At 49.7% G+C, this 27,659-nt stretch overlaps 1 protein-coding gene, 1 long non-coding RNA gene and 1 other non-coding gene across 6 annotated transcripts in view; 1 reads left to right on the plus strand and 2 right to left on the minus strand.

Moving 5' to 3' along the window:
• Sez6 (seizure related 6 homolog) overlaps positions 1 to 27,659 on the plus strand; it is a 47,248-nt gene that overhangs the window by 11,796 nt on the left and 7,793 nt on the right. For 3 of the 4 annotated variants that reach the window (XM_005003569.4, XM_003469710.5, XM_005003568.4), the window contains exons 2-5: positions 11,974 to 12,642; positions 13,087 to 13,220; positions 22,863 to 23,058; positions 27,284 to 27,469. In XM_005003569.4, coding sequence (XP_005003626.1) covers positions 11,974 to 12,642; positions 13,087 to 13,220; positions 22,863 to 23,058; positions 27,284 to 27,469 — 1,185 coding nt within the window. Of the gene's footprint in view, positions 1 to 11,973; positions 12,643 to 13,086; positions 13,221 to 22,862; positions 23,059 to 23,535; positions 27,470 to 27,659 lie in introns of those variants that run through there. The other variant, XM_063251153.1, reaches the window with a different exon arrangement.
• Positions 415 to 20,302, minus strand: LOC106027651 (uncharacterized). Its single transcript, XR_001201215.3, has 5 exons — positions 19,971 to 20,302; positions 19,695 to 19,763; positions 6,764 to 17,622; positions 5,355 to 5,412; positions 415 to 1,868 (listed from the first exon to the last, which is right to left on the minus strand). It is a non-coding gene; the product is annotated as an uncharacterized LOC106027651 (long non-coding RNA).
• LOC111756778 (small nucleolar RNA SNORA2/SNORA34 family) lies at positions 3,893 to 4,029 on the minus strand. Its single transcript, XR_002791196.1, has one exon. It is a non-coding gene; the product is annotated as a small nucleolar RNA SNORA2/SNORA34 family (small nucleolar RNA).

Raw genomic sequence — 27,659 nt, forward strand, 5'->3', positions numbered from 1 at the left:
TCCTGGGTCCAGAGAGTAGCTCTTCTAGCATAGCAGGCAGGAGTTGTGGTCTGGGGGTACAGATGAACAGAAAGAGCTAATGGATAGAAACCTCTACCATGAGGAAAGGAGACCAGCACCCACCTCCAAGCCTACCTAGACTCCCTCTCTGGCCACTGAAATGGGGGAATCAAAGTGAGATACAGTGGATCAGACTGAAGGAGATGTTGGCAAGGGGACCCCTGCTGTTCCCCCCATTCCTTCCTGCATGCTCCTGGGGGTGGGGCCAATTCTATGACCCCTACTTTCCAGGACTGGCACAGTCTTTCCCTTATACTATACTCCAGGCCCCCAGCATGTGCGACCTGCCTAACCCCAAGAACTGTGGACAGGCAGGGCTAGGGTCCTCTGGGTCCCTAGGGCCAGCAGCCAGACAGGAGAGGGGACAGAAGGCTGCAGGGGAAGGTGCAGAGCGCAGCAGGTGATGCTGTGGCAGAGACCTCATTAATCACCTCTCCAGGCCCCAGCTCTGCAGTGGCAAGACCGTATTAGATTTTAAATTGGAAAGCAGAGAACGTGGCAGTTAGCTGGGAGCTCCCTCTACCCTGGGCCCCTGGGTCCCAGCCTCATAGAAGGGAGGGGACAACAGGGTGAAGAGGGCTGGCTCAGGTACATCCCAGAGCAGTGTCCTACCCCCTCAGAGGCTAAGGAGCTGTCCAGGGCAGATGGGCCTAAGAAGGCTCAGGTTAAGGGTGCAAGAAGAGGACAGAGTGAAAAGAAGGGAGCACGTTAGTTAGTGTGGGAAATACACCCCTTCTTCTGGGAGCTTGGGTGTTACTGAGCTCCAGGTTCCAGAGTATGATCAAGGGCAAATGGTAATGATTTGTAGCCCATGTAGGTACCTCCGTGTATATACACACACATACACACAGACTCATGCCTGTGTCTGCCTGCATTCAGACACATTCTCACACATGCACACCCAAGCAGAAAGCAATGCAGTAGAAATTTTCATCCAAGCTGGTATGGGAGCTCATACTTGTAATCTCAGCCACTTGGGAGGCAGAGGCAGGAAGACTGAAAATCTGAACCAAGTCTGGGCTCAAAATTAAAAATATAAAAGGGCTCGGGCTGTAGTTCAGTGCTCCCTGAGTTCAATTCCCAGTTTGAATTTTTTTAAAGAAAAGAAAAAGAAATTTTGATCACAGGCTGTGGATCACAGACAGACCTGGCTCAGACTTTTTATTTGCCACATTTCCTCTGATTAAACTGGGATGATTCACTTTGCCTCTCAGTCTCAGTTTCCTCCCATGTACTATTAATTCTAAGCAAAGGGCAACCATTCTGTGTAGAAGACAGATCTTGAGGATGGACATGTCTAACCCATAGCTGGCACTCAGTAAATGTAAGTGAACCGCCCAGACAGCTGCTCTGGGACTGCCCCAGGAGCCTTGGCCAGAGGCTGGACCGGATATCCTGCCTTCTGTCACTGATGGGGCCGTGAGGGAGGCACAAGTCCACATAGCACAGGAGGCATTCCCACAGAACAAGCACATGTCCAAAGCCCCATCCTGGGCCAAATCACATGAGGCCAGATCACAAGAGGCCAAATGTTCCTGGCGGTCTTCCACTCATGATGTCCAGGTCTTCCTTACTGGCTCAGCTCGAGCTTCCAAATTACCCATCAAATATCCAACATGGATAACACCTGTGCCCAGTCAGTGCTGGGAGGCAAAGAATCTGAGTGGTGGGAGACACTGACCCGACCCTCCTTGGAGAGTGAGTGGCAGACAGGCTTAGTGTTCCTGAGGTTTTTGTGAAAAATATGAAGAAGTCCTAAGGTTCTTTGTCGCCTCCACCTGCCCAATCCCAGTCCCATTTTCTCAGTCCTAAAAGAAGAGAAGCAGATACCCCATGTTAGTGCTTTTCAAGGACCCCTATCTTAGGCTCTTCCCTCTGAGGGGAAGGGAATACTGTAGGGATGAAAAGGTCAGGTTGTAAGCTATACTTCCTACTGATAATCACTACGCAAACGTGGCTACTTACCTTTCTGACTTTGCTAAATTTACTGACATGATATAGAGTTGAAATTCATTTCTTCATTTGCCACATTCCAAGCAATCTAGAGCCATGCGTGGCTACTATGTTCTTTTGTTTGTTTGTTTGGTTGGTTGGTTGGTTGGTTGGTTGGTTCTGGGGATTAAATGTAGGGCTTTATGCATGCTAGGCAGGCACCCTATCACTGAGCCACACTCCCAATCCCCTAGTTACCATACTGAACACACAAATATAAAAGCATTTTGCTGTCAGGCATGGTGGCACACTCCTGTAATCCCAGCATTTGGGAGGCTGAGGCAGGCCAGTCGTTGCAAGTGTGAAGCTAGCTTGGGCCACAAAGTGAGCCCAAGGCCAACCTGGACTGCGTAGCAAGACCATCTCAAAAAGACAAAAAAAAAAAAAAGCATTTTGCAGGTTAGAGATATAGCAGAGCAGCACAGCATCTGCTTGGCAAGTATGAGGTCTTGAATTTGATTCTCAGTACCAAAATGATAAATAAATAAAAATAAAAACATTTTGCATCATCACAAGAGGTTCTATTGCATACTACTCTAGCATTAGACAACCCAGGGTTGAAGCTGACACATCTCAACTGGTAAACTTGGGAAATGCACTTCCCTTGGCCCCAGTTTCCTCATCTGTAAGATGGGTAATAAAGGTATCTCATTGAGCTCCCATAGTGGAGAGTCAGTTAATCTGATAAAGCATGTTGCCAGACATGTGGGAAATGCTCAGTAAACAGTAGCTTTAAATATTTTTATTCATAGAAACTCTCATGGGTCACTGCATTATGGAATGTAAGAGCAGGCAGGACTTTTAGATACTTTCTCTCATGGAGTCTCAGGCTGGGGAAGTGGTTTTACAGATGAACTTGGCTTATGGGGGCAGAGTAGGAGACAATTTGAGCACCACTCCTTGAATACAGAACAACTGCTACAACATTAGTTAAATTCCATATACTGATATGTACAGAGCTGGCTATGGTATTCCCTTCTCCCTTTCGTTGGCTCTGAGTGATGCAAATAAGGCTAGCTAGGTACTGGTATGGAATCCCAGAGGCCAACCTGACAGTTCCCTGTTTCCTCACATAGCACTCTCTGTAAAAGATTGAAGTACAGCAGGATGGCAGAGCCATTCAGCTCCAGGAATGTCAGCTGGTGGAGCCTCAAATAAGAGGTTATAACTACTCAGGGCACAAAAGATTACATATTGGAAACTGAAGCAATGAGCTCCTAAATTCATTCATATACTATCCCAGTCTAGTTATGCAGACTGGTCTTTCTGTATATCTCCATACATATTACAAAGATGCTTTTCTTCTTACCTGGCTAGCCAGCTCAAGTTACAAACATAGTTCCCACCATCTTTTTTTCTTTTTTTTAAAGGGGATAAAATTAAATACAACAAAACAGAACCAAATAGGACATAAGAAAGCAATGTAGGAGATACAAATTTCAAAGCTAGACGACCTGAGATCTTCACTGTCAATCATATTGTCTCTTGTTTTCTTCCAAATAGTTGTCCATATCTTTACATACAGAGAATTCATACAAAATAACATAGTGTAAAACTGATCCGAACAGAATGAGGAAGGCAATTTAGGTCTTCAAAACCAGACAATAGGGAAGTCACTAATGGCTGTCATAGTGTCTCTCGTTCTCTTCAAATTAGCTATTCATACTTTCATGTATATTGAAGTTCAACAAAACAAAACAGGCAGGGAGAGAGGGGTTGCTTGGTTTCCCAACCCTCCAGGTCCCAGCATGGCTCAGGTCCCAGTAAACATCGGTGGTTCCTGTCCTGGACCACTGGAGCCTACCATGTTCAGAGCAGCTGCGTTGGAGGGGTTGCTTCAAGCTGTTTCTTTCTAATGAATTGACCATTTCACTGCCCAAGTTCTGAAATGGCCAACAGACCATAGAAAGACATCTCTTTAGGCTCCTATTTGAAACCAACAGTGTCAGGAAACTGATGGCCTTGATTTAGGGCCAGAGTTCCCATCATCTTCCCTATCACTCATCCTTGAACCACTCCCTTCTTCACAAGATAATAAATTCGGAGAAATAAATAAATAAATAAGTCTAAATAAATAAATTTGGAGAAAGGCCTTAGATTAAGGCCTTTGTTTGTATATCCTCACTTGAATAGGGTTTATGACCTTTTGGCTGCCCTTAACCTTGACTATGTCTTGGTGTCTTTACTCTCACCTTGGGTTGCATTGGAGATGGTAGATTGGAATTGACTTGTCAGGATTCCAATAGTGTTTCAACAAGATTACAAATGTAACTTTCCAAACTGTGAGGAAGATTATAATACTTGGATTACAATATTTAATACTGGGATTACAATAGGGGAAGGACCTGGATAGGGTGGTCTGACCCCTGGTTGGAGCCCACTGCCTCTACCTGCTCCCCCTGCTTGGCAATAAGACCTGGGGATGGTGAAGCGCAGGTTCACTCATCCTCACTGGGAAGTAGGGCAAGTAGCCACCTCTCACCACTCAAGAGGCAATATGCTCTCTGTCCCTGGAGGTAAGTCTGTCTGTTCCACAGATGTTAAACATTGCAAGGCTCGCTCTTTGGAGCAGTTGGGTCAAGTGCCTTCCCAGTTCCCACACCCTGAGCCCCAGCCCTGCCCTAGGTTGCTATGACCTGGGAAAACGCTCTGGATCCAGTTTCCTCCTGGGGAAGTGAGGGGAATGACATGCCCACATAGGAAAAGGCAAAGACAACAATGGCTCAGGTTCCAATGACCAGCCAACCCCTGGAGCCTAGCCAAAGAGAAGCACCCCCATTCCTATTTGATATCCAGACTGGAGCTGGGCATAGTAATGTATGCCATAATCCAGCACTCAGGAGACAGAGGCAGAGGAAGTGAGTTCAAGGCCAGCCTAGGCTATATAGTCAGACCAGACAAAAATCCAGACTTGACTAAACTACCAGTAGTAGTGAGTAAGTGTGAAAAGCATGGTCACTGATAAGGGCAGAAAGGGTAGTCTAGGGTGGTGGACTTACCAGCTTACTCTGGCAGACCTTTCCTCCTCCTTATCAATTGCCAGTTGGGGCTGTGCTGGGGCACTACCAAGGGTTGGCTGCCCAGCATCTCATTTCAGGTCCTGCCCCTGCCCACCCCTGCTCACCCAGAGCCAAGTGCTTTGGGGAACAGGGTGTCTGCTGAGTGTGAAGAGAGGCAGAACTTGATTTTAGAAACCCATCTGCCCAGAAGCCACACTTCACTGAGCCAAGCACCAGGAGTCGACATTTGTGGGTAGAGATATGAGAAAAGAGATTCTCATCAGGAACTACCGCTCCCCCTACCGTGGTCACATGAAGGTCAGGCAGGAATGGCTCTCCCACAGAGAGTCAGAAGCTGGACCTGAAAGACAAAGGAGACTTTGAAGAGATAAGGAAAAGAAAGTCAGCAAGGGGACGGAACCATGTGAGCAGTTGGGGCGAAGGGGAAAGCACCTGTTCTGGCAGCAAAAAGGTCCCTTGGAGTGTAGCTCTGTATCCACCCCAATAGCTGCCCCTCCAGGACACCAGCCAGACTCCTTCCCCATCACCAGAAGATGCATGGCTCCCTGTATAAATGCCTTAGATAGCCACAGACATCTAGGCTGGTGGGGACATAGGAGGCCCAGGGCTAAAGCCAAAAGCCAGAAGGAGCAGAGAACAGAGCCAAATTATGAGTTCTAGTCTCAGGCTCTGCCACTTGTTAGCTGTGTAACCGACAAGTTACTTAACTATTCTGGGCTCCCTAGTCTTCATTTCTTGGGACACTAACATGGATCTCATAGAAGTGAGATTGAGAAATTATATACAAGGGTGCTGAGCGCATGGTCAGCATACAGTGAACCCAGGGAAGTAGACAGCAGCTGTCACCAGCACCACTTCCTGGTGCTCATTACCAGACTACAAGAGGCAGAATGTGTCCATTTTGGCTCTCCCATAGCTTCTAGGTGGCTTTGAGAAGCCACACTTGAACCCTGACCCTCAGTCTCCCCATTTGTAGCATAGGGGTTAATTGTCTTCCTTGTCAATGCAAGCAGTGAGCAGCAAACTTAGCTCAGATGCTGGACATTGGGAAGAATTATTTCTGTAGCACATAGACTCCAAAGCCTCTAGACCTAGACCTCAGACCTCAGGAGCTTTCTATCGTCCTGCCAGCCTCTAGCTGAGGCTCCTCAGCACAGGACCGGGGCTGGGCCAGGGGGACTGTCAGAATAGAGACCAAACTGTGGCTGGATATGAGGAAGAGGGGCTCCTTTTACCCCTAGGGGCCTCTTTCCTCTCTTGGGCTTTGGGATAATAGGGGTCTGCAGGAGCCAGGACCTCACTAATCCCCTATTAAAACTTGAAAGAGGCCAAGAAACCTCCAGAATAAACTCATTAATTTTTATGGGATAATAAATGGATCCCATTAAATTCTCATTCTCCCAATGCTGGGCCAGCTTAACCCCTGGAACCCAGGGTAGTGGGCCCCCTGCCTTCGGTATCCACTAGGCTTCCCTGTTCCCTCATGCTACCGTCCCTCTCCACCAAGCTGAGTTGGTGCTGCATAAGGCAGGGATCAAGTCTAAACTCATCCCAGAACTCTAGGAGCCCTCCTGTTACCCACCCTGTACCTGCCGCTGAGGGCAAGCTCTAGAAGGGGGACACTGGTTCAGCTGCACCTCTTCAGCTCCTCAGTGGCTACCAGAGTGACAGGCAGCCCTGCCCATACTTACAGAGAAAAGGTGGGGATGGGTTAGCGTGGCTCTGGCAGGTGGGAGCTCTCCCCAACCCAGGGTAGCTTCTCGAGGAGACAGGTCATGTGCCAGTGAAGCACAGATTTGGAGTTGGAATCCTAGGCTTTCCAACTGGCTGGCTGGTAGGAAACACCTGCAGAAGCAATAGCACTGAGACCTAGGAGTCCTGGGGTGGTACTATATTGTCTGGGACATAGACCCAACAGGCATGTCCTAGGTCTCTCTGAGCCTCGATTTATACATCTGTAAAATAGCATAACAAATACCTGGCTGATGGTAGAAGATGCAGCCTTTTGCTTTCCTTAAGCAGAGTCTGGGCTTTCACCCCCTCCTGATCAGAACTACCTAGGATGAGACACAGAGACCTGTCGGTACCCTGACTAAGCTGGGCCCTGGGGAGGAGGGGCCGGGTAGGCAGCCATCCCTAGCAGACCAGTGTGGGGCTGGGGGCGGGGCCTCCAATCCCAAGAGGGGCGACAAGGGAGAGGCGAGGGCTGGGAGGCGGGAGCCGGAGAGAATCCACCGGGGAGGCATCCTGAATGGCTCATTAGTGCCGATGAAAGCCTTTTTTCATTTCCTCTAAATACTTTAAACAGGGCTCCCTCCGATGTCTATTTGCATAGCTTAAGAGCTAATGCGGGGGGAGAGCCAGGGCAGTGGCGGGCCACACCAGGCACCCGGGTTTCAGGGAAGCTCCTGGGCATCCTCCACCTAGATGGGAGGGTGGAGGGAGGGGTGCTAAATAGTGTTTCCCACACCCTGTCCAGAGTTGCTCTGCAGCACCTTTCTGGATAGGCTACCAGTGGGCTGGGCAGGTGGGAATAATGAGAATCTATTTTGTGGAAGAGCTTTGGCCTGCACAGGCATGCAGGGAATTGGTGTTACTGCTTATATGATCAGGGTCATCCTTATTTATAGATGACACACTTCAGGGTCACACACACATGGTCACTCCATAGGGAATTTGTCCCCCAGAGAGGCCAGACCTTTCCTTAGAGACCAGCACCTCCCTATCCTACAGGCCTACTTCCTGGTTGCCCTGACAGGGGCTGCCCTCAGTGGGGCTCTGCCCCAGCCCCTCCCAGGACACTGCTGTTTAGAGCAGTCAGAGGAAGCAAAGGCTCTAAAGATGTGCTAGGCCCAGACTCCTGTGATTTCAAGTGGCAGAGCTGAAACTTAATTCCAGGTCTGTGTGACTTTGGCCTGGGCCTACAGAGCAGTCAGTGTTGGAGCTTTAGTTTGGGTCCCAGGTTCAGATGTGGTTTGGCATGGAATGGAGGTTCCCAGAGTCCCAGCCAAGACATTTCTTTTTTCTTTTTTTCTTTTTTTTTTTTTTTTTTTTTTTTGTCTTTTTCTTTTTTATCAGTACCGGGGATCGAACTCAAGACTGCCTGCTTGCAAGGCAGGCGCTTATGCCACTGAGCTAAATCCCCAGCCCCTCAAGACATTTCTTGAGGGTCTGGTTCAGCCCAGCCTCAACCCAAGTCCACAGGTCAGGAGCTGTCCTGCCAGCTCCACTTCCAATCTGCAGAAACCTTGGCTGAGCCCCTTCTCACCGTAACCACAGTTTCCTCAACTGGCTGGTGTGTTCACTGCTGGCCAGCTCCAGTCTCTTCCTGCCATGAGGCAGCCTGGCCTGGGAAGACTGGGGGCTTTGAAGCTAGATGGACATAGGCTGAGGTCTGCTTCAGCACTGCAAGATTTCGAATATGTTCTCCTCTTACCTCTCCTCCAGGCCCAGGTCCTTTGTAAAGCAGGAATATTTTTATCTCCTAGAGTTGCAGTGTCAATTAAATAATATTAGGTCTGGGAAGAGCCTGACACAGCCGGTGTCTGGTGAGCCTGGGTATCTGGCCCCCAACACCTCCTTCTGCTAGTTCCTGTATCTCTAACTCAGCCAGTCAGAGAGTCGTCCCTGACCTCTTAGTTATGGCCCTGGAAACCTAACAGCCATGTATGTGACAGTGCTCCAGGCCTTTGACAGTCAACCAGGGAATCTGGAGATGCCCTCCCACCAAAGTGGTTTATCACCCAGAGATTATCTTACCTTCTTTGACAATGGGTGGCACCCTTGGAACCAAGTGGCAGCTGATTTTGGAATCAATTTGCTAGCTTGATATGCTATCTCAATCCCATTTAACCAAGTGCTCAGTCCTCCCAGATAACACAATCAGTGCAATCGACAGTGACAGGGAGGTACCCATTAGCTCTGCTCCATTGCCCAGCACCCACCTGGCTGCTGGCAAGAGAGTATGCCTGCCGGCGCTGGTCACTTCCCAAGTCAAAAGATCTCTGCACTTCCCCTCCCCGCAGGGTTCCACAGGTACCCACCCTGGGAGCTGTGGGCTGTCTCCCTTATTGGACAGTCCTAGAAAAGGATCCATAAGCCATGTACAGCTCCAGGGGCTCCAGTCTTTGCGATAAGAAAGTCTCTTCTTCTTGTGCCATACTTAAATCAGCTCGGCTCACCTGGCAGACTGAGTGACATCTGGGGGTTAGGCAAAGAGAATACCCTTGTCCTGGCATATCATAGGTACCGCCTGGCTCCTCCATCACTGATGGAAGACACTGGGAGGTCTCAGACCATCTGCTCTGGGGGGTACGAGCCTGGCCAGGCATCTAGTTTGGATATCAGAGCCTGGCACGAATGTCAGGGCACAGATGGGATACTTTAGTGAACATTTCAGGAGATAACAACTAGTCCTGGTTTCTCAAGGCTTTGGGTTGCCCAGGCCTCCCTGATCCAGGGGAATGGAGAATACTCCAGCCTGTGCCCACCCCCCCCAACCCCAATTTCCCTCCTCCCATTTGTCTGACACATCATAGCTGCTCTGGTCTCCTGAACAGAATGTAGGCCATCTGGCACTTCCTCACGCCTGCCAATCCACGGGGTGGGTGTGAGCTTGCAGAATGACAGCCCCACCACCAGACTTGCAAGAAGACCGACCTTCTCCTTGCAAACTATGTTATCTCACCCTGACTATACTTCCTTTCTAGTCCTGAAGCAGCCATTTTGAGGACTGTAGGAATCGGGAATATTCTCCCAGCCTTCTCAGAGTTGGTAAAATTCTAGATGAACTGAATTTGGCATCCGTTGACCTTATCATGGCAGTTTAAGGACTTAGGGAACCTAGTGGGCCACAAGCAGAATAGGTATTATCTCTCTAGTTATATAGTTGAATAAGTCAACATAACAACACAAGAGCAGACTGTGCCTCTGACCAAAGATAGCAAATAAGCTTCTTCTTAGGCTAAGTGATGGGTAGTAGCTACCTGGATAACCATTTTGAGGAGGATTCTGAAGTCCCATGTGACCTCAGTAAGAAATAACCAAAACTGATCAGCAGTGTCTACCATGAAGGGGAGCGGGCAGCATGCCAGATGTCCCTTCTAGTCCTGTTTCAGACACTGTCCTAGAAGGACCTGGATTAGCATCATAAGAAAGATAAAAAGGAATTCAAGGAGACAGAATGAATGGAGAAGAGAAGTAGCATTATCTTGGTCAGTCATAAAAAAGAAATCCCATATTACAGATGGGAAAGTTAAGGCTTGGGGAGTTTATGCTACTTGCTTGAGGACACAGAATGATGGATTTGGGAGCTGAAGCCTCATCAGCCCAGCTCTAGAACTTGGCTCTCATCGCTCTTGCCACTTTACTGTTCTGGAAGGACCATCAAATCAGGAGGAAATAAGAAATGACTTTCTGTGAAGGAAGAGAAATGGGATCTCATACTAGGTGTGGAGGTGCACACCTGTAATCCCAGCACTCAGGAGGTTGAGGCAGGAGGATCACCACAAGTTTAAGGCTAGCCTGGACTATATAGCAAGACCTCCTAAAGCAAAAAAGAAAGAAAGAAAAAGAGGAATGGGATCTCTTGTGATCCTAATAAAAAAAGTTATACATCCATGAGGAAATCTAAAATAAAAGCTCAGCTGGATGTGGTAGCATTTACCTAGTAATAAATTTTAGCTTAATCAATATATTTTGATTTGTTATTGTTGAGGTTCTGAGGATTGAACCCAGGGCCTACCCATTGAGCCACATAGCCAGCCCTTTAAAAAAATTTAGGGATCAGAGAGGGTCTTGCTAAATTGTCCAGCTGGGCTCTAATTTGCAATCCTCTTGCCTCAGCCTCTTAGAATGTCTAGATTACAAGCATAAGGTTGGAATTACTGAAGGCTGGTAGGAAAATTCATCTTTGCTTTTTAGAAATCTAAAAGGAAACTGGATAGGATGGTACAGAACTGTTATCCCAGTACTCAGGAGACTGAGGCTGGAGGATCACAAGCTTGAGGCCAATCTGGGCTACACAGCAAATGCCAGCCCAGACTGGACTACACAGCAAAACACCGTCTCTAAATAAAAAATAAACTTTAAAAAGTTGGGAGGGTTGGGGGTATAACTCTGTGTGAAGGTCCTGAATTCTACCCAAAGTGACATTTTAAAAAAGATAAAGTTTAAAATATGTGAAATACCTCCTAAGACTAATGACTTGCAATTGCACTGAGAGCAGGAAATAAATTTGAATTCTGCCCACAATGTCAGGCAGGAAAATCACTGTTGTGAATGATAGCAGCTACATGTAACTCTTTTTATTTCTTTTCTTTTCTTTTTTAATGGTGAGACAGGTCTCACTAAGTCACTATATTGCTCAGGTTAGACTCTAATTTGTGATCTTCCTACCTCAGCTTCCCAGAGTGCTGGAATTACAGGCATGCACTACTGCACCTAACACATAGAAGTCTTACTGAGGTTGCCATTTTTGGTCTTCAGCAGGTCGTGTAACTTTGAGCAAGTCACTTCCTTTTTCTGGCCTATCTCCTCATTAGTAAAATAAGCCCCTTGGCTGCATTGAGGATGGCAAATATTTGTCATGTCATGGCTGCCTGGAGTGCTTTGTTGAAGATTCTGAAACTGAATCTGAGAACAGCAGGAAACACTGCAATGATCGATTAATAATGTCTGTCTCTGGTGCTAGAGGAGAAAGAATAGCTCATGTGCCATCCTTGAAGTATGTGATATCATCTCAATTCTAGCTCTAAAATTTTATAGCTCCATGATTCTCAACAATGAGCGCACTCCCTAAGGCTCTCCATCAAAATGTAGATAGATTTCCTACTGCCTTAGCTGGGCGGGATGCTGCTCACTATGGGATAGCAGAACATCTGATTCTCCATTGTTATTTCAGGACTCTCCTCAGAAGCTCCAACCATGGGGGAAGGACAAGCCACAGGCATCAAGGAGACAGATGGGGAGCTGACAGTGGCTCCTACCCCTGAGCAGCCAGAGCGAGGTGTCCACTTCGTCACAACAGCCCCCACCCTGAAGCTACTCAACCATCATCCACTGCTGGAGGAATTCCTTCAAGAGGGGCTGGAGACAGGAGAGGAGGGGCTGAGACCAGCACTACCCTTTCAACCTGACCCACCTACACCCTTCACCCCAAGCCCCCTCCCCCGCTTGACCAACCAGGACAGCCGCCCTGTCTTTACCAGCCCCACTCCTGCCATGGCCGAAGAACCCACCCAGCCCCAGTCCAGGGAGGGACGTTGGAGCGTAGGGTCAGAGCTCCCTGTGCTTCATATCACAGCCCCCCTACCTCCAGGGCCCAGCCTTGCAGTGCCCACCCTATATCCAGGGGAGAGACCTAGTACTACACCCCCCAGCAGAGCCTGGACTCCAACCCAAGAGGGTCCCGGAGATATGGGCAGGCCATGGGCTCCAGAGGCCCTGTCCCAGACCACAGGGCTCGGGATGGAGGGCACCATCGTCACCTCCACAGCTTCCGGAGATGATGAGGAGACCACGACCACCACCACCATCATTACCACTACCATCACCACAGTTCAGCCACCAGGTTAGCTTCCTGCTGGCTTGTGGATCTGGAAGTGGGGCAGTGGGAGCTGCGGGATCCCTATGTGCCCGTCTCTGACACTGTACCAACTTGCCTTCTTTTAGGCACCAAGAAAAGCCTTCAGGAGGCAGGTGGTTTGTGACTAGATAGACCTGGGTTCAAATCCTGTTTCTCCCAAATATAACACAACCCTAGAAATTTTATTTAACTTCTCTCAGCCTCAACAGTAAGGTGGTGAAAAGAAAGCCCATTTTCTGAGCCTTCTGAGAACTGAGATAGGATTGTACACAGTAGGTGCCCAACAAAAGGTGTCCCTTCTTTCAACAGGGAAATAACAAAGTGGGCTTCACCACTCACACACACACACATGCACACACACGGTTTAGGCTTGGCTGGTCTTGTGTCACCAGAACAGGGCTTAGCCTTGTGTTTCTTCCTGCCTCCCAGGCCCTTGTAGTTGGAATTTCTCTGGCCCCGAGGGCTTTCTGGACTCCCCCCAAGCCTACAGCTCACCCTCTGACGTTGGCCTGGACTGTTTCTACTACATCTCTGTCTACCCTGGCTACGGTGTGGAGATCAAGGTGAGTAACCTGCATCCGGGACTGATATGACATCTTTTCCCAGAAAGGAAGGCATCTGCTGTAGAAGAGAGGATGTGTAAGGGCATCAACTGAGTGAGCACACCTATGGCCAGGGCTGGGACATGGGCCTAAAACATGCTTGGATCCTGTGCTGAGCACTGGGAAAAGGAGAGGCCTACTGCTCCCACCTGGCAATGCCCTGAGAGGGCTGCAAGAGGAGAAGCTGAGTCTACCCTCTGCCCCCACGGGACTGATCAGGGGCTCAGAAGAGCCTGAGGAGGGGACTCTCGATTTGGCTAGGCAGGAGGCTGGGTAAATCACCTGAGTCCCAGTGCAAACTCTGTGTCTGATTCTGCAGCTGAGTGGAGAAAACACAGGGCTACCTGGTTGGGCCTGAGAGGGCCATGGAGCCTCATTCCTCCATGATTCAGTCATCCTTTCCTTCAGCAAGTTCTCCCTGAGTGTCTCTTCTGGGCCAAGCTCTGTGCTGGCCACACTGTCAGAGAGATGGCTGCTTGCCGGTGAGCCAGGTCTGCCTCTAGCCCCCTGGACCATCTTATCCCTCCCTTGGGAGTAAGGCTGTCTCTTGGAAGCCACAGGCCTGAGCCTAAGGTTCTCACAGGTGTCTCACAGGCTTCTCAGCCCTCACTAACCCAAATCTTCCTTTTGTTTCCCGAAACCTGCTGGTCATTCCATTCTGTCCAGGTCAGAAACTTGGAGTAGACCTACCACATTGAGATGGGCATGGCGTCCCTGGAGCTGGGCAGCATAGGGTCACCTTGACCCTTCCTTCTCTCTCTTTTCACAGTCCCATCCACTCATCCCCAAGGTCTGTCACCATGACACTCCTCAACTCTCCCATTCACCTACTTCTCTCCCTCTGTCCCCTCAACCACCATGTGATCCAGCCCCCAATCTTCCTTCTCCAATAATGCAATGGCCACCTCATTGGTCATCCACCCACATGTGCTCCCTCTTATCCCTCTTCACTCATGCTGGAATCATTTTTCCCAGATGAAATCACTCCTGCACCCCCATACTTCCCCAGAGGCTCTGAGACAGGGACATTCCTCTGGGCACATCTCTGGCCATTTCTTCCCTTGCTGTGACTTCCCTCTGTGTTAGTCAGCTTTTTGTCTCTGTGACCAAATACCTTAGGAAGACAGTTTAAAGGAGGAAAGATTTATTTTGGCTCATGATCTCAGAGGTTTCAGCTTATGGTTAACTGGCTGCATGACTTTTAGGTCTGCAGTAAGGCAGAAACATAATAGCAGAGAGCATGGTGAAGTAAGGCTGCTCACTTCATGTCAGCCAGGAAGCAGAGAGAGAAGGAAAGAACCAGAGAGAAAATACAGCCCCCAGAGCCATTCCCCCAGGACCCGCTCCCTTCACCAAGGCCCCACCTCATGTTCCCATCACCCCCCAACAATATCATCAAATTATGAATCCATCATAATGAATCCACTCCTGAGGGTAGGGTCCTTATGATCCAGTCACTCCTCTAGATCTGATCTCTGAACATCGCTACAATGGGGATCAATCCCTCAATAGATAAGTCTTCGGGAGACACTTAACATTTATTTATTTATTTATTGGTACTATGAATCGAACTCAGGACCTTGTGCTTGCCAGACAGGTGCTTGTGCCATTGAGCTACACTGGGCCTGAGACACTTAAACCTTAACATCCCCTTTGCACAGAACAGCTTTCAGCTAACCAAATGGGCCAAACGTTCTTTCCCCTCAAGTCTCAATTACACACTCTGGTCCCTCTGCCTGGAAGAGTCATCTTAACACCACCTGCTTTAGGACTCAACCTCAGCGTCCGCCTCTCTGGTCATTCTCTCCTGATCCCTAAAACCTGGGCCATCACCCTCCATCTTGGCCTTCATCATTGCCTTCTGTGGGATCTGTCTTTAACCATCCACTTCCCCAGTCAGATCATGAGCTCCTTGAGGGGAGCCTTGCAATACAGGGGCCAAGATATATGGAGTAAGGAAAGCAGAAGAGGACATTTGATTGGGCCCTGAAGACTCATACAGGTGGAGAAGGGAGCATCCTGCCCAGCTGAAAGACCTCGAAGGGGGATTTCAGCAAGGGGTTGTAGGGAGGAGCAGAGCAGGAGTCTGAGAAGCAGGGCAAATTGCCCATCTTCCACCTCCCACCCCACTTCCCCACCCATCACCGCTTCCTGCAGGCCCTGGATCAGGGCATGAAGCCAGCAGCATGACCCCAGGCAGTGCCTCCAGCCATCCACCCCTCATGGGAGTCAGGGCCAGATGTGATCCAGGCCCTGGAACGCATCTTTTCTACCCCTGCTGGGTTCCTCCTTTCTTTTTTCAACTGTTTGCTGAGATTTTGAAAACCCTGGGCCCCTCACTCTGGGCCGACCAGAAGGGCAATTAGAAACAGCCACCCCCCTCTCAAGCCATTAGCACTCAGCGCCGCTTAATTAAGGTAATTAATGTAAAATCATCACCTAATGAGAGGTGGCACCGGCTGCGGCTCACAGGGCGGAAGGCGCCAGCTGCAGGTGTAGAAAAGGGGGTAAAAGGGGCCAGATGCCAGGCTGGGTGCCCCCCTGGGCTGGCTCACCTGCCCACCAAGCATACCACTCTCAGTGAAGTCCACTTGGCCTTACTGAGGCCAGCCCTGAGGCTGCCCACCAGATAATGGGGCAAAATGCCATGTTAGCTCTGCCTGCCCCTGTCCTGGTCCAGCCCATGCCGCACCCTGGATGCCCAGCCCTTTACACAGGCCTAGGTCTGGTGCTGCTACATTTATTTTTCCATCAGAATGCAGAGAGCTGTTACCAGGCAACCTTGAGGTGAAGGCTTGTCACAGGCCTAGATCGAAGTCAGGAAACAAGGCACAGATTGGCCCCATCTTCCACCTCGCCACCATGGGGGCAGAAGTTTCCAATGGTCTGAGATAGAGCCTGAGGCCATGCTGAACATGGGGTTGCCAAAACTGGGTCAGCACCTGATTTAGAGGCAGAGCAAAAGGTAGAGAGGCAGACTGAGCAGGATTTAGGGTTCTCCCAGGAGCAGTTCTGGAAACCTCCACCCAACTCAGTCCTCTTGCCCACACTACGCCAGCCACCTGGGACCTGAAGCAGAACTGACACAGCAAACCTACTAGACAGTGAAAAAAACTGAGGCCCAGGCAAGGAAAGAGAATTACCTAAACTCACTCAACTCTGTTTTGCTTTGCTTTGTTTTGTTTTGTTTGAGACAGGGCCGTCTTGAATTTACTATGTAGCCCAGGCTGGCCTTGAGCTCAGAGTGACCATTCTGCCTCAGCCTCCTGAGTGCTGGAATTATACATACGTGCCTCCATGCCCAGCTTCAGTCAGCTCATTATTAAATAAGGGGTTTTGAGGCATGGGTTTGTTTTAAAATTAGAAACTGAGCACCTATATGCCAGGCTCTGTACTGGACACTGGGGCCATAGATCTTCATGACCACAGGATACTCAGTGCTGATGGCGAGAGAGGCCATGGGGGCTGTGAGAATTTGGGAGCAGAGGACCCCAACAGCCTGAGAGTTAGAGATTTCTCTCAGACATGGGCTCTGAGGCCTATAGGCCAAGAAACCAACTGCTCAACCTGGGCTGCAGAGGAGCAGGGTGGCTGGCCTGGCCCTTAGAGGCTCCCTGTCTGTTTTGGAAAAGTGAATTTTTTGTATAGGGGTAGAGGACGAGGGTAACAGATTAGCTTGACACCCTTGCCAGAGACTTGGCTTTGGAACAGTGTCCTCCTGCCCAGGCTGGAAGCTGAGCCAAGCCATACTGAGGACAGGGTAGGTAAGCTGAAAGGCCTACAGTGCTGTCCACAGCATCTCGGGGTTGGGGAGAAGGGCCAGCCATGGCTTCTCTCTACCATCAGTCTCTCTCCTCCCTGAGTTCCCCCAAACCGAACCATTGGAGCAGATAGAGGATGCAGTCAGAGAAAAGAACGCTGTCCACACCCTTGAGCAGGTCAGTCAAATGCCAGGCTGAGCCTCTGTCACATGACTGCAGTCACTGCTTAGATTAAGAAGGTTCTGGGGGGAAATCTTCTCAATATCCTTCATTGAGAAGCAGCCTCAGGGCCATCAGAATCCCTAAAAGCCCAGCTCTGCCTACCTTGGACCACCACCCTCCAGAACCTGCTCCCACCTCTGCTTCCCACCTCCCTTCATGGTGCTGCAACTATCTGTGCCCTCTCAGGCTGAGGGTCCAAGCCAGCAGCAGGAGGAGGCCAGGTCAGGCCCTCCATGGCTCAAGGAGGCAGAATTGCATCATCGGGGGGTCAAACAGTGGGCTAGAGTCTTTTTCAAAATGTCCAGCATAGGGCCAGGGATATGGCTCAGCAGTGCAGTGCTCGCCTGGCAAGTGCAAGGTCCTGAGTTTGATTTCTGGTACTGCAAAATATTAATAACAATAATAAATAAATAGTCCAGAGAAGACCCTTCAGGATAGTTAAATATAAGCCCCGTGTCCCACACAGGTCCCATCCCCTCTCCAGGCAACCAATCTCCTGGTGAGAGCTCCAGGGCTTTTTGGGCCAAGTGCCTGCCTCTCGCTGCACTTGGCATTCCAAGAGCCTTCCCACTGCCAGCCTCCATCTTGGCTTGGCTGCTTTCTGCACCATCTGGAGCCTGGGCACAGCTGCCCACAGTCCTGCCCTCATACCCAGGTGGCCCCTTTGGCACACAGCTCTCTCAGGCCAGCCAGCTGTCAGTCTGATAGCCAGAACACCCTGCCTTTCTAAACCAGGTCAGGACCAGGCCTCACGGCCTGATGCAAAGCAGGGGTGGGAGTGGAGTTTGGGCTGGGCTGGAATTCTGAGAAACTTCCTATTCAGGCTCTAGGAAAGTCTGTCTGAAGTGGTGATAAGTGCTAGGAGGTGTGGGCCCGTGAATTTAAGCCCCTCCTTTATCCCTAAAACAGACCTTATGTGCCAGGTATTCTGAACAAACTCCTGTTCATCAGGGTACAGGGGCTGTCATGTCAGATTTGGTCTAGTGCTGGCTCTGTAGCAGCCTCTCAGAGCAGAGATAAGCCCTGGCCTTCTCTGGACCTGGCTTCCTTCTCTATGAAATGAGATTAAACCGAATGCTGTTCATGGCCCCTCCCATCCAGTCTCTCAGTGTGGCTCCTTCTCTGGGCTCAGGCTCTTCGTAAGCTCCACTGCACAGTGGCACCTCGGATCCTTGGCCCTGCTTCCTGGCAGTTGCCAATCCTGGGCCTCTGCCACAGTATACACATGGGACTGGTAATGGAGGCAAGTAGTGCTATGGCCAACATCCAGGGGTGGCACTCAGGTGCAGGGTGGATATGACACGCGGAGACACCCTTAAATTCCTCTGTGCAGGGTTGTACTAATTCAAATTCGTGCACTGTCCTGCTTGCTTGTCTCATCACTGGGACCTGTGCTAGAGGCCTGACTGGCAGCTTCCCTGGGACTGACAGGTGAGGGAAGGCTGACAACTTGGGGCTTGGCAGGAGACAACCAGAACCCTCCCCTCTTCCCATCCAGAAGGAGCCAGTCCCCTCAAAGCAGCTGTGTCTTCTTGAACGGCCCCCCTGGTGTGCTGGGAGCAAGGCAGTGTTGGACCATAGAGGGTCCTATCAGAATTGTCCCTAGCTCTCTCTACTTCTACCTTCCTCCTGCCTGGCCCCCAGAACTCCTCCTGTCACTGGAAGGGCTAGGGGAAGACAGCCCTCAAGAACAGAGGTGACATTTCAATCTGCCTCCCAGGTTCTTCAGATGCCTGCAAATTGCATCAAGTCTTCATCTTTGCCCCTGTCCAACACCCAGCCCTGTCTGGCCCCTTTCAGCCCTCAAAGAAATGATAAATTACATTCCAGCCACTGCAGCAGGTCCAGGCGTGGGTGCTTGAAACCCAGGGGACCAGGGCTGCACAGGCAGTGTCCAGCAGAGAACAGGGAATGTCTCCTCTCCTCACCTTCATCCCAATCCTTACCACCATGCTGGGCTGGGAGCCAGGCCAATTTAAGGGCCCATCCTTCCCCCAGTCCAGAAGGGGCCAGAGATTTCAACTCCCAGTTTACAAGCTGCTAGGAGAGAGGATGGCTGGTTGGCACCCAAATCCCAACATCCTGAAAAGCCAAGTCAAGCCAGGCTAGCACCTGCCTCCCTGCTAAACCTGGAAGCCTAGACATTGGAAATAAAGATATCTAGATATGTATTTCTGCAGGTAACGCCCCCTGGAAACTGGTTCTTAATAGAGCAGCAAAATTGCTTCTTAATAGCTCTATGGCAATTCGGCAAGTTCCTTAGCCTCTCGGTGCTTCTGTTTATTTATGAGGATTTTACCACCTACCTCATAGAAAAGACTGACATATTTTAGGTCCCTGTAAACTGTTATTGCTGCTGCTGCCCTCTGATCATGACAGAGCAGTAAGATCAGGAGTAGGAAGCCACAGGTCAAACCGGAAGAAGAGGAGAAAGTAGGCAAAAAATACTAACTTAGGGCCGAGGATTTAGCTCAGCAGCATAAGCGCCTGCCTTGCAAGTGCGAGGTCATGAGTTCAATCCCTGGTACCAAAAAAAAGACAAAAACAACAAAAAAAACTAACTTAATTTCTACTTCTCTGCCTTTGCTCTAGAGGTAATTTCCCTATAGCAAATGAATGTCCTCCCTTCCTCCTCCTCCCCCCAGCCCTCCCTTCCTCCTCCTCCCCCCAGCCCTCCCTTCCTCCTCCTCCCCCCAGCCCTCCCTTCCTCAAGGCCTCTGAGACCCACCTGGTCCACGTATTCCCTGGGCTTCCAAGCCCTCCGCTCTTCCCTCGAGGATTCCTGCTGCATGCATTCAATGCCACTTAAGGCAGAATTATATGCTGCCTGGCATCTCTCGATAATTACAGATTCCACGTGTGTGTGTCTTGTTTTCCCAATTCTAGAATCACAGAATCTCCATGTTTGAAGGGACCTCATCCAGCCTCCGCCTGCTGCAGGGATTCCCTGAGGAATGTCTCCAGCAGATGGTCAGGCAGCCTCCACCCAAATGTGCCTGGGCTGGGAGCTCCTCCCAAAAAGGAGGTGCTTCTGCCCCTAGCACCCCACCCCACCTTAAAATATCTCTTCAACCCCCAGGACTTACCAGGTCTTTCCTTCTAAGCAGGGGTGGGATCTCCCCACCAAGCCGCCCCATCTGGAGTCTGTTCCCAAGCGGGGCCTTGAGTCTCGTGTCACCAACTCGGCATCCTGTTCTTCTTAGTTTGCAGGGACCCAGTGAGGAATGTGTCTCCTGAAGTCCACATTGTTGGGCATATGGCACATGCCTGTAATCGCAGCACTTGGGAGGCTGAGGCAGGAGGATTGCTGTGAGTTTGAGGCCAGCCTGAGCTACACACTGAGTTCAAGACCAGCCTGAGTTTATGGCATGACCCTGTCTCAAAACAAAAGCAAAAAAAAACCCACAAGAAGCCCCCATATTCACTCTCTTCAGACATCTTTACTAAGACTGGCCGGTAAAGAGGGTGACTCAAAATGTGACTCAAAATGCCACCCAGGGGGCTGGGGATTTAGCTCAGCGGCATAAGCACCTGCCTTGTAAGCAGGCGGTCGTGAGTTCAATCCCCGGTACCGATAAAAATGAAAAAGACAAAAAAAAAAAAAAATGCCACCCAGATTTTAATAAGAGAATGAATAGGAGAACCTGATGGGGAAGGACCGACTGGCCTAGCCTGGGCTGCAAAGAGTGGTAGTCCTGAGATCTGACAGGATGTTAAGTTTCACCAGGAGTGGGAAAAGGGAAGGCTTCCTTGTACAAGTGTTCAGGAGGGAAGGAAGAGGACTGGCAAAGCTACTGGAACCAACTGTGAGCTGGGAAGCTGGAACGGTGTCCTCTGACAATCTGAAGCCATCAGCAAAGTAGAAAGAGATGCGAAAGAGACATAATCTGATCCAAGGCAACCAGGACAGGAGATGGGTTGAAGAGAGGAGGGGTGGGCCGTGGATAGAGGTCATGGCAGGTGAAGAACAATGGACAAGAGGTGATCAGAACCAAGAAAGCAACAAAGGGCTAAGGAGGAAGAACCACTTGCAACAAAGATTGGGAAGGATTTCGCAACTCACTGGATGCCCAGGTTGTTAGCACTTGAAGCCTCTGCCTCAAAGCAAAATGGTAGGGACCCTAGACCAGGGAGACCCTAAACCATGCTTTGGACTGCACGGGTATCTTATTAAAATCTTGAATATGACTTAGTAAGAGTGAGATGTGGTCTGAGATTTTTCACTTCTTTTCCTTTTTTTTTTTTTTTCCCTTCTTCTGTACTACTGAGGACCCATCTCAGGCCCTCATGCATGGTAAGCAAGTGCTCTGCCCCTGAGCTCAGCCATAGCCCTGAGATTCTGCATCTCTTACAAGCTCTGAAATGATGCTGATGTTGCTGGTCCAGGAGCCAGATTTAGAGTAGCAAAGATCTACACAAGGCCATTTTATAAAACGAGGAAACAAGCTCAAATAATCAGCATATTTGTTCAGGAACACATGGCGAGGATGAGCTCCCAGATCTTTAGGTTCCTAATCTAATGCTCCTACCAAGCTACAGTGTCAGTTTCTGGGTAGTGTCTGTCATTGTTCAGTCCTTGTTTGACAGAATGGAAGCAAGGTGCCCAGAAGGATGCTTTAGGCATTGAGGTAGCTGAGGGACTTATGACAGCCAGAAGAAAGAATTGGATCAAGAAACTCAGAGAAGAGAGGAAATAGAACCAATGGCTAACTGGTGGAGGGAATGGTATAACGCTCAGATGAGCCGCCAGCAAAGGCCAGGCAGGCATGGCCTAGAGGCCCAGACAAGGAATTTGGATTCGTACTACAGACTTCATGGACTCAATAGAGAAACATTAGGGGATCTAACCAAGGAACACTGTGATAAGACACAGGTCCGGGACTATTAACTGGCTGCAGTTCAGAAAATATTAATGGGAAGGGAGGAGTAGGTTAAACCCTGTAGGCAGGGAAGCTGACCAGGAGCCTGCTACAGTGCTCTAGGTGATTTGATGTCTGCTTGAAAGACTTAATGACTTGACTGGGTGTGAGCTGTGAGGGAAGAGGCAAGATGCCAGTCTGTGACTTAGTACCCAGGTTGTTAGGAGATCATGCCCTGAGATAAGAGCCAGGGGGGCTGCTGGCTGGGAAACAGAGTGGCTCAGCATGAGACAAACTGAGTATGAGGCCCTTTCGAGGCGCCCAACAGGGATGTCTAGGGGAAACTGGGCACATAGGTCTGATGCTTAGGACCTCACATTGTTGGTCAGGCCCTCAGACACTATCTAGCCTACTAAATCTAACCCATCCCTACTTTACAGATGAGAAAACTGAACTGCAGTGGGCACAGGGATGAAGGGACCATGGGAAGCAGTTAGTGTATTTGAAACGCTTGGGAGACAGAGATGTCCTTGAAAGTCAGTTCTCTGGGTGACACTGAGTAGTTTACTGAATACTTCTGAACTTCAGGTTCCATCGTGCATTAATGAGAAGGTAGGGTGAGCTCCTTCTGCAGGAGATGCCTAACTCTGACACTCAAGGAGCACTGAGGATTGGGTACGTGGGGCATGTAGGAGCCAGAGGGCATCATAGCTCAGGCAGCAGGAAGTCTGAGTGCTCTGCTTTTTTTAATCCATCTGCAGGTCCAGAACATCAGCCTCCGGGAGGGAGAGATGGTAACTGTGGAGGGCCTTGGGGGGCCCGATCCCCTGCCCCTGGCCAACCAGTCTTTCCTTCTCCGAGGCCAAGTCATCCGAAGCCCCACGCACCAAGCAGCCCTAAGGTTCCAGAGCCTTCCACCACCTGCTGGGCCTGGCACCTTCCATTTCCACTACCAAGGTAAGGCCTGGGCCACTGACTTCCTTCCTGGGGGAGTCTCTGGTGATAATCTGTGGGCTGGAGCAGAGGACAGGGAGGGGCAGGTAGCACAGCAGATGTGCCCAGTGTATATCTATGCCCATGGAGCTGAGTGTCATTCACTGGACATGTTAAGGACCTTCCCATCTCTACACACCACCCTGCAGAGCAGATTTTGACTGTGGATTAGGTTCCGCCCCCACAAGTATACTCACTGTCCTGCATTCATTCCGTAAACAACTGCTGCTTGCCCCATTTATGCTGAACCTCATCAATCTCATGATGTACCCATCAAGATCTTTGCCCTCAAGCTCAGAATATCAGGCAAAGACATTTAAACAGGGAATAACAATAGAAGCCTCTCTTCAAAGGCAAGGGGATGGGGATGGAGGCCAAAGAGGCTTGACAGTGACCATCTGGAGGTGTTTAACTGCCAGTCTGCCTTCCTCACCTACCCAGGACCTGGTGCATGCTCCAGTCAGCTCAGAACACCTGTGGAAAGAGGGGTGTGGTGTAACCACGTGGGAAATCACAGACTCAGGAGATGGGCAGATCTGTGTTGGAATCTCCTCACAAACTGTTGACCTTAAATAGGTCATTCGACCTCCCTGATTCTCCTTTTCTTGCTCAAAGATGAGACCAGAGAATCTATCAAAAAAAATCATGGCTAGGATTAAATAAAATGGTGTGTGTCAAGTGCTTAACAAATGTTGCATTAAAGAACTTGTTTTAGCTGGGCGTGGTGGCGCATGCCTGTAATCCCAGCACTGGGAGGCTGAGGCAGGAAGATTGTTATGAGTTCAAGGCCAGCCTGGGCTACACAGTGAGTTCAACACCAGTCTGAATTACATGGTGAGATCCTGCCTCAAATAAATAAATAAATAAAGGAAAATAAAGAAATTAGTGTTAATATGGCTTGAAGAATGGGAAAGGGAAGAAAGTGGGTTTGGGACTTTCCTGCTTCTCAACTGGTACCCTTTCCTACACATCCCTTCCCTGGGTACATTGTCAGCTTGATCTTTTGTACACTTTAATCAGTTCAGAACTGAGAGCACTAATGGGGAAATAATTGATGTGAGCAATCATGGGATTGTCTTGCGTTGTCAGGGACCACTTCTGCAGCCCTGTAGGGGGGAAAGAAGCCCCCAGCAGGCAAGCACTCTAGCTGGTATGCTCTGAACCCCACCTAAGGAGCATTCCTTGGCCCAGTCTGGCTTCCCCACCCAAACTGGGGAAGAAGTCCCGGCATGGCAGCAGGGAGCCTGGCGGTGGACATGCATTGTACAGTGGCTCAGCAGAGGCAAGGGGCCAGCTGAGACAGGGGTTAGCATCAAGGCGTCCCAGCCGGCCTCCCTAATGGCTCATCAATCCTCTCTGGCAGCCGGCATAATTTCACGCCACAGTAACCTTTTCTCTTGCTGCAAATTCCTTTGCACAAAACTCTGGACCCCCTCTCTCTGTTGGGTCAGACAAAGGTGGCTGAATGGCAGTAAGCTGAAGCCCTGCAAGAGGGAACAAGACCCCATGGAAGGGCTGGGAGAGCCGGCCCAGTCCTGCTCCTTCTCCTCTCCCAGAGGCCCTCCCTCCTCCTCGGCCCAGTTTTTGTCAATGATCAGCTCTTTCCTTAATGAGTGTAATTCCCCTAATTATAGGCTGTAATTAGCCCTGATCCCAGAGATGGGAATGGGAGAAGCATGTGCTCACACGAGCGTCTCATGGGCTAAGGAAAGAGGATGCCAGAAAAGGGGGTGAGGGACCCCGCACCCATGCTCCATGTGGAAGTTGTCCAAGGTGATTTTGGAGATCATTAGGATGGACCCCAACAAGGCCTCAGGCAGGAACAAATTCCAACTCCCCTCCTCCAGCCTCAACAGGGAAGGGAGGCTTACCCCTCCTCCATCCGGAGCATTCCTGGCACTGGACTTGGCTCCAAAAACAGACTCTGCCAGTAAGAAAATAACTCAACAGATTGCGGTGGTTCAGGCTCCCCGGGAATGGTTGTCATGGCAATAGGAGGAAACTCATCCCAGAAAGAGGCACTTTACCAATTATGGAGTCTGGGGGACTTTATCCTCTGCCCCAGCCTCCTGCTCCTGCGTCATCCTGGCCCAGTCTGGGAAATGGGGACCTCCCTTTCCAAGTTGTGACTGAACTCAAGGAGAAGATAGAAACAGAGGTGCTGCCCCTGACATGTGGCTCATGGTCCGGACAGCTATCATTTAGCTCCTCAGCTCTGTCTACTCTGGACATAGCACCCGCATCCCATCCTGCCATGGAATCCCTCCAGGTCTCTATGAGTGCCCTAAACAAACTCCCAAGGCGGCCTCAGCTACAATTCTCAGCCTTCTTTAACCTCTGGTTCCAGTTTTCCTCTTTACCTGGAGAAGCAGGAGTTAGGCAGAATAGAAAGCAGGTGCCTGCTAGAGCCAAGAGCTCAAATCCCACTCCACACTTATTTGCAGTGTAATTAAGGGACAGAGGCTCTATGAACCTCAGTTTTTCTTACCTGAAAGAGGGTGAATCATCTGTATCTTGTCCTCCTACCTCCCAAGCATATTGTCAAGCATGAAGAGTGTGAAAACACTTTAGGATAGCTGGAAAGTGCTGTGCATGTGAGATGCTATTATTACTCGTTACAAACAGTAACATCAGGCTGGGGTGTTGGGCATTTGTGCCAGGCATTGCAGGCCTGTCTTCTAATGTAACCTTCACAGTACGGGATGCGATACTGTAAATGGATGTAAACCAAGGCACAGAGAAGGGAGGCAACTTCCCCAAGGTGGTACAGCAAGTGAAGGAGCCAATCTTCAAATCCAGGCAGTCTGACTCCAAAGTCTGTGGTCTAAGCATTGTCTTGTACTGCCTGCCAGTCAAAACTGGTCTCTCCGGGCTGGGGATTTAGCTCAGCGGCATAAGCACCTGCCTTGCAAGCAGGCAGTCATGAGTTCGATCCTGGTCTCTTTTTTTTTTTTTTTTTTTTGTCTTTTTCATTTTTATCGGTACCGGGGATCGAACTCACGACCGCCTGCTTGCAAGGCAGGTGCTTATGCCGCTGAGCTAAATCACCAGCCCCGATCCTGGTCTCTTCATGGCCATTCTCTTAAGAGACAGAAGAGTAGGAACTATCCTGCTTTCACAGGCATACTAAGAACAGGACCGGTGGAATATGCCCATGATCACAGTATTTTGAGAGGCTGAGGTAAGAGGATCACAAATTCAAGCCCAGCCTGGGCAACTTAGGAACTTAATGACTGTCTCAAAATTTTAAAAAAGTGGGGAGAGGATGTACTTCATCCGTGAAGGCCTTGGACTCCATCCTCTGTACCTCTAAACAAGACAGGAGTTTATTCTTCCCTGCCTTTCAGGCCAGTTTTTAGCTGCCCTCTGCATAGCTTGGTCCCAGCTGGGATTTGCCAGGTTGTTTTGTAGGATTTGCTGTCACCATGTGGTCGTGTTTGGTATGACAAGTTCAGGAACTACCAGGTTTCCTAGGGCAACTGGTCCCACCCCCAGCTTTTGAGAAGGGCTGGCTCAGCCCCACCACCTCACTCCCATCCTGTCTTCTGAAGAAATCCTGCACCGTCACCATCAAGCTTTTTAACATTTCCCAGGGAATACTGGGGAAACGTTTGCTCTCTGACCAGTATTTCCTGCTGCCCTTCCTATTTGTCTCCTACAGAAAAATAATATCACACTTTACATCAGTGTAGGCTTTTCACCGTTTCAGATGCTTTCACATCTACCAGTCATTCCATAAATACTTTTTGAAGATATAGTTTCAGCTGCATGCCAGGGAAACCAAGCTGGATAAAATACTACTGCCTTTAGTTTCAGATTAACTCTATATGAAGGCTAGCATTTTGAACCTCATTTAACAAATGAAGAAAAGATACAAAGAGGTTAATAACCTGCCTGAAGTATCACAGAGCTTGGGCCGGATGCCAGGCCTTCCAACTTTTTGTTCTGAGTTTGTTCCACTAACCAGGTCAACCTGCTGGAAATACCCTTGGTGCCTTCTAAGGAACAGATTTGGAGGTAACCTTCGGGAACCCCTAATGCTTCTTCCTCTTGTCCCAAGTGATGTCTCCCAGGCCAGCTGAGGCAGACTGGCACAGGCCTTCACACACACACCCATAATGGCTCAAATTCCCTACACACACACACACACACACACACACACACACACTCACTCACTTTCTCTTTACAGCTTACCTCCTGAGCTGCCACTTTCCCAGAAGACCAGCTTATGGAGATGTGACTGTCACCAGCCTCCACCCAGGAGGCAGCGCCCACTTCCACTGTGCCACTGGCTACCAGCTGAAAGGTGCCAGGCTCATTACCTGTCTCAACGCCACTCAGCCCTTCTGGGATTCCCAAGAGCCTGTCTGTATTGGTGAGTGACACCAGGGAAGAGGACTCAGTGCTGAGCCGAGGAGCTAGGTAGTTCATCCCTGTTCTCCAATGCTATCTAGCACTTTTATTTGGTCTCCACAAAGAATCAGAATATGGTCACAGATCTAAGTGGCACTCATTCAACCTGAACTCACTGACCACCTGCTATATGAAGGTGTCACAGGAATACA

This window comes from Cavia porcellus, unplaced genomic scaffold (assembly GCF_034190915.1).
Source record: "Cavia porcellus strain 051 isolate PalLab524CR breed Dunkin Hartley unplaced genomic scaffold, mCavPor4.1 scaffold_6, whole genome shotgun sequence".
Classification (NCBI taxonomy): domain Eukaryota; kingdom Metazoa; phylum Chordata; class Mammalia; order Rodentia; family Caviidae; genus Cavia; species Cavia porcellus.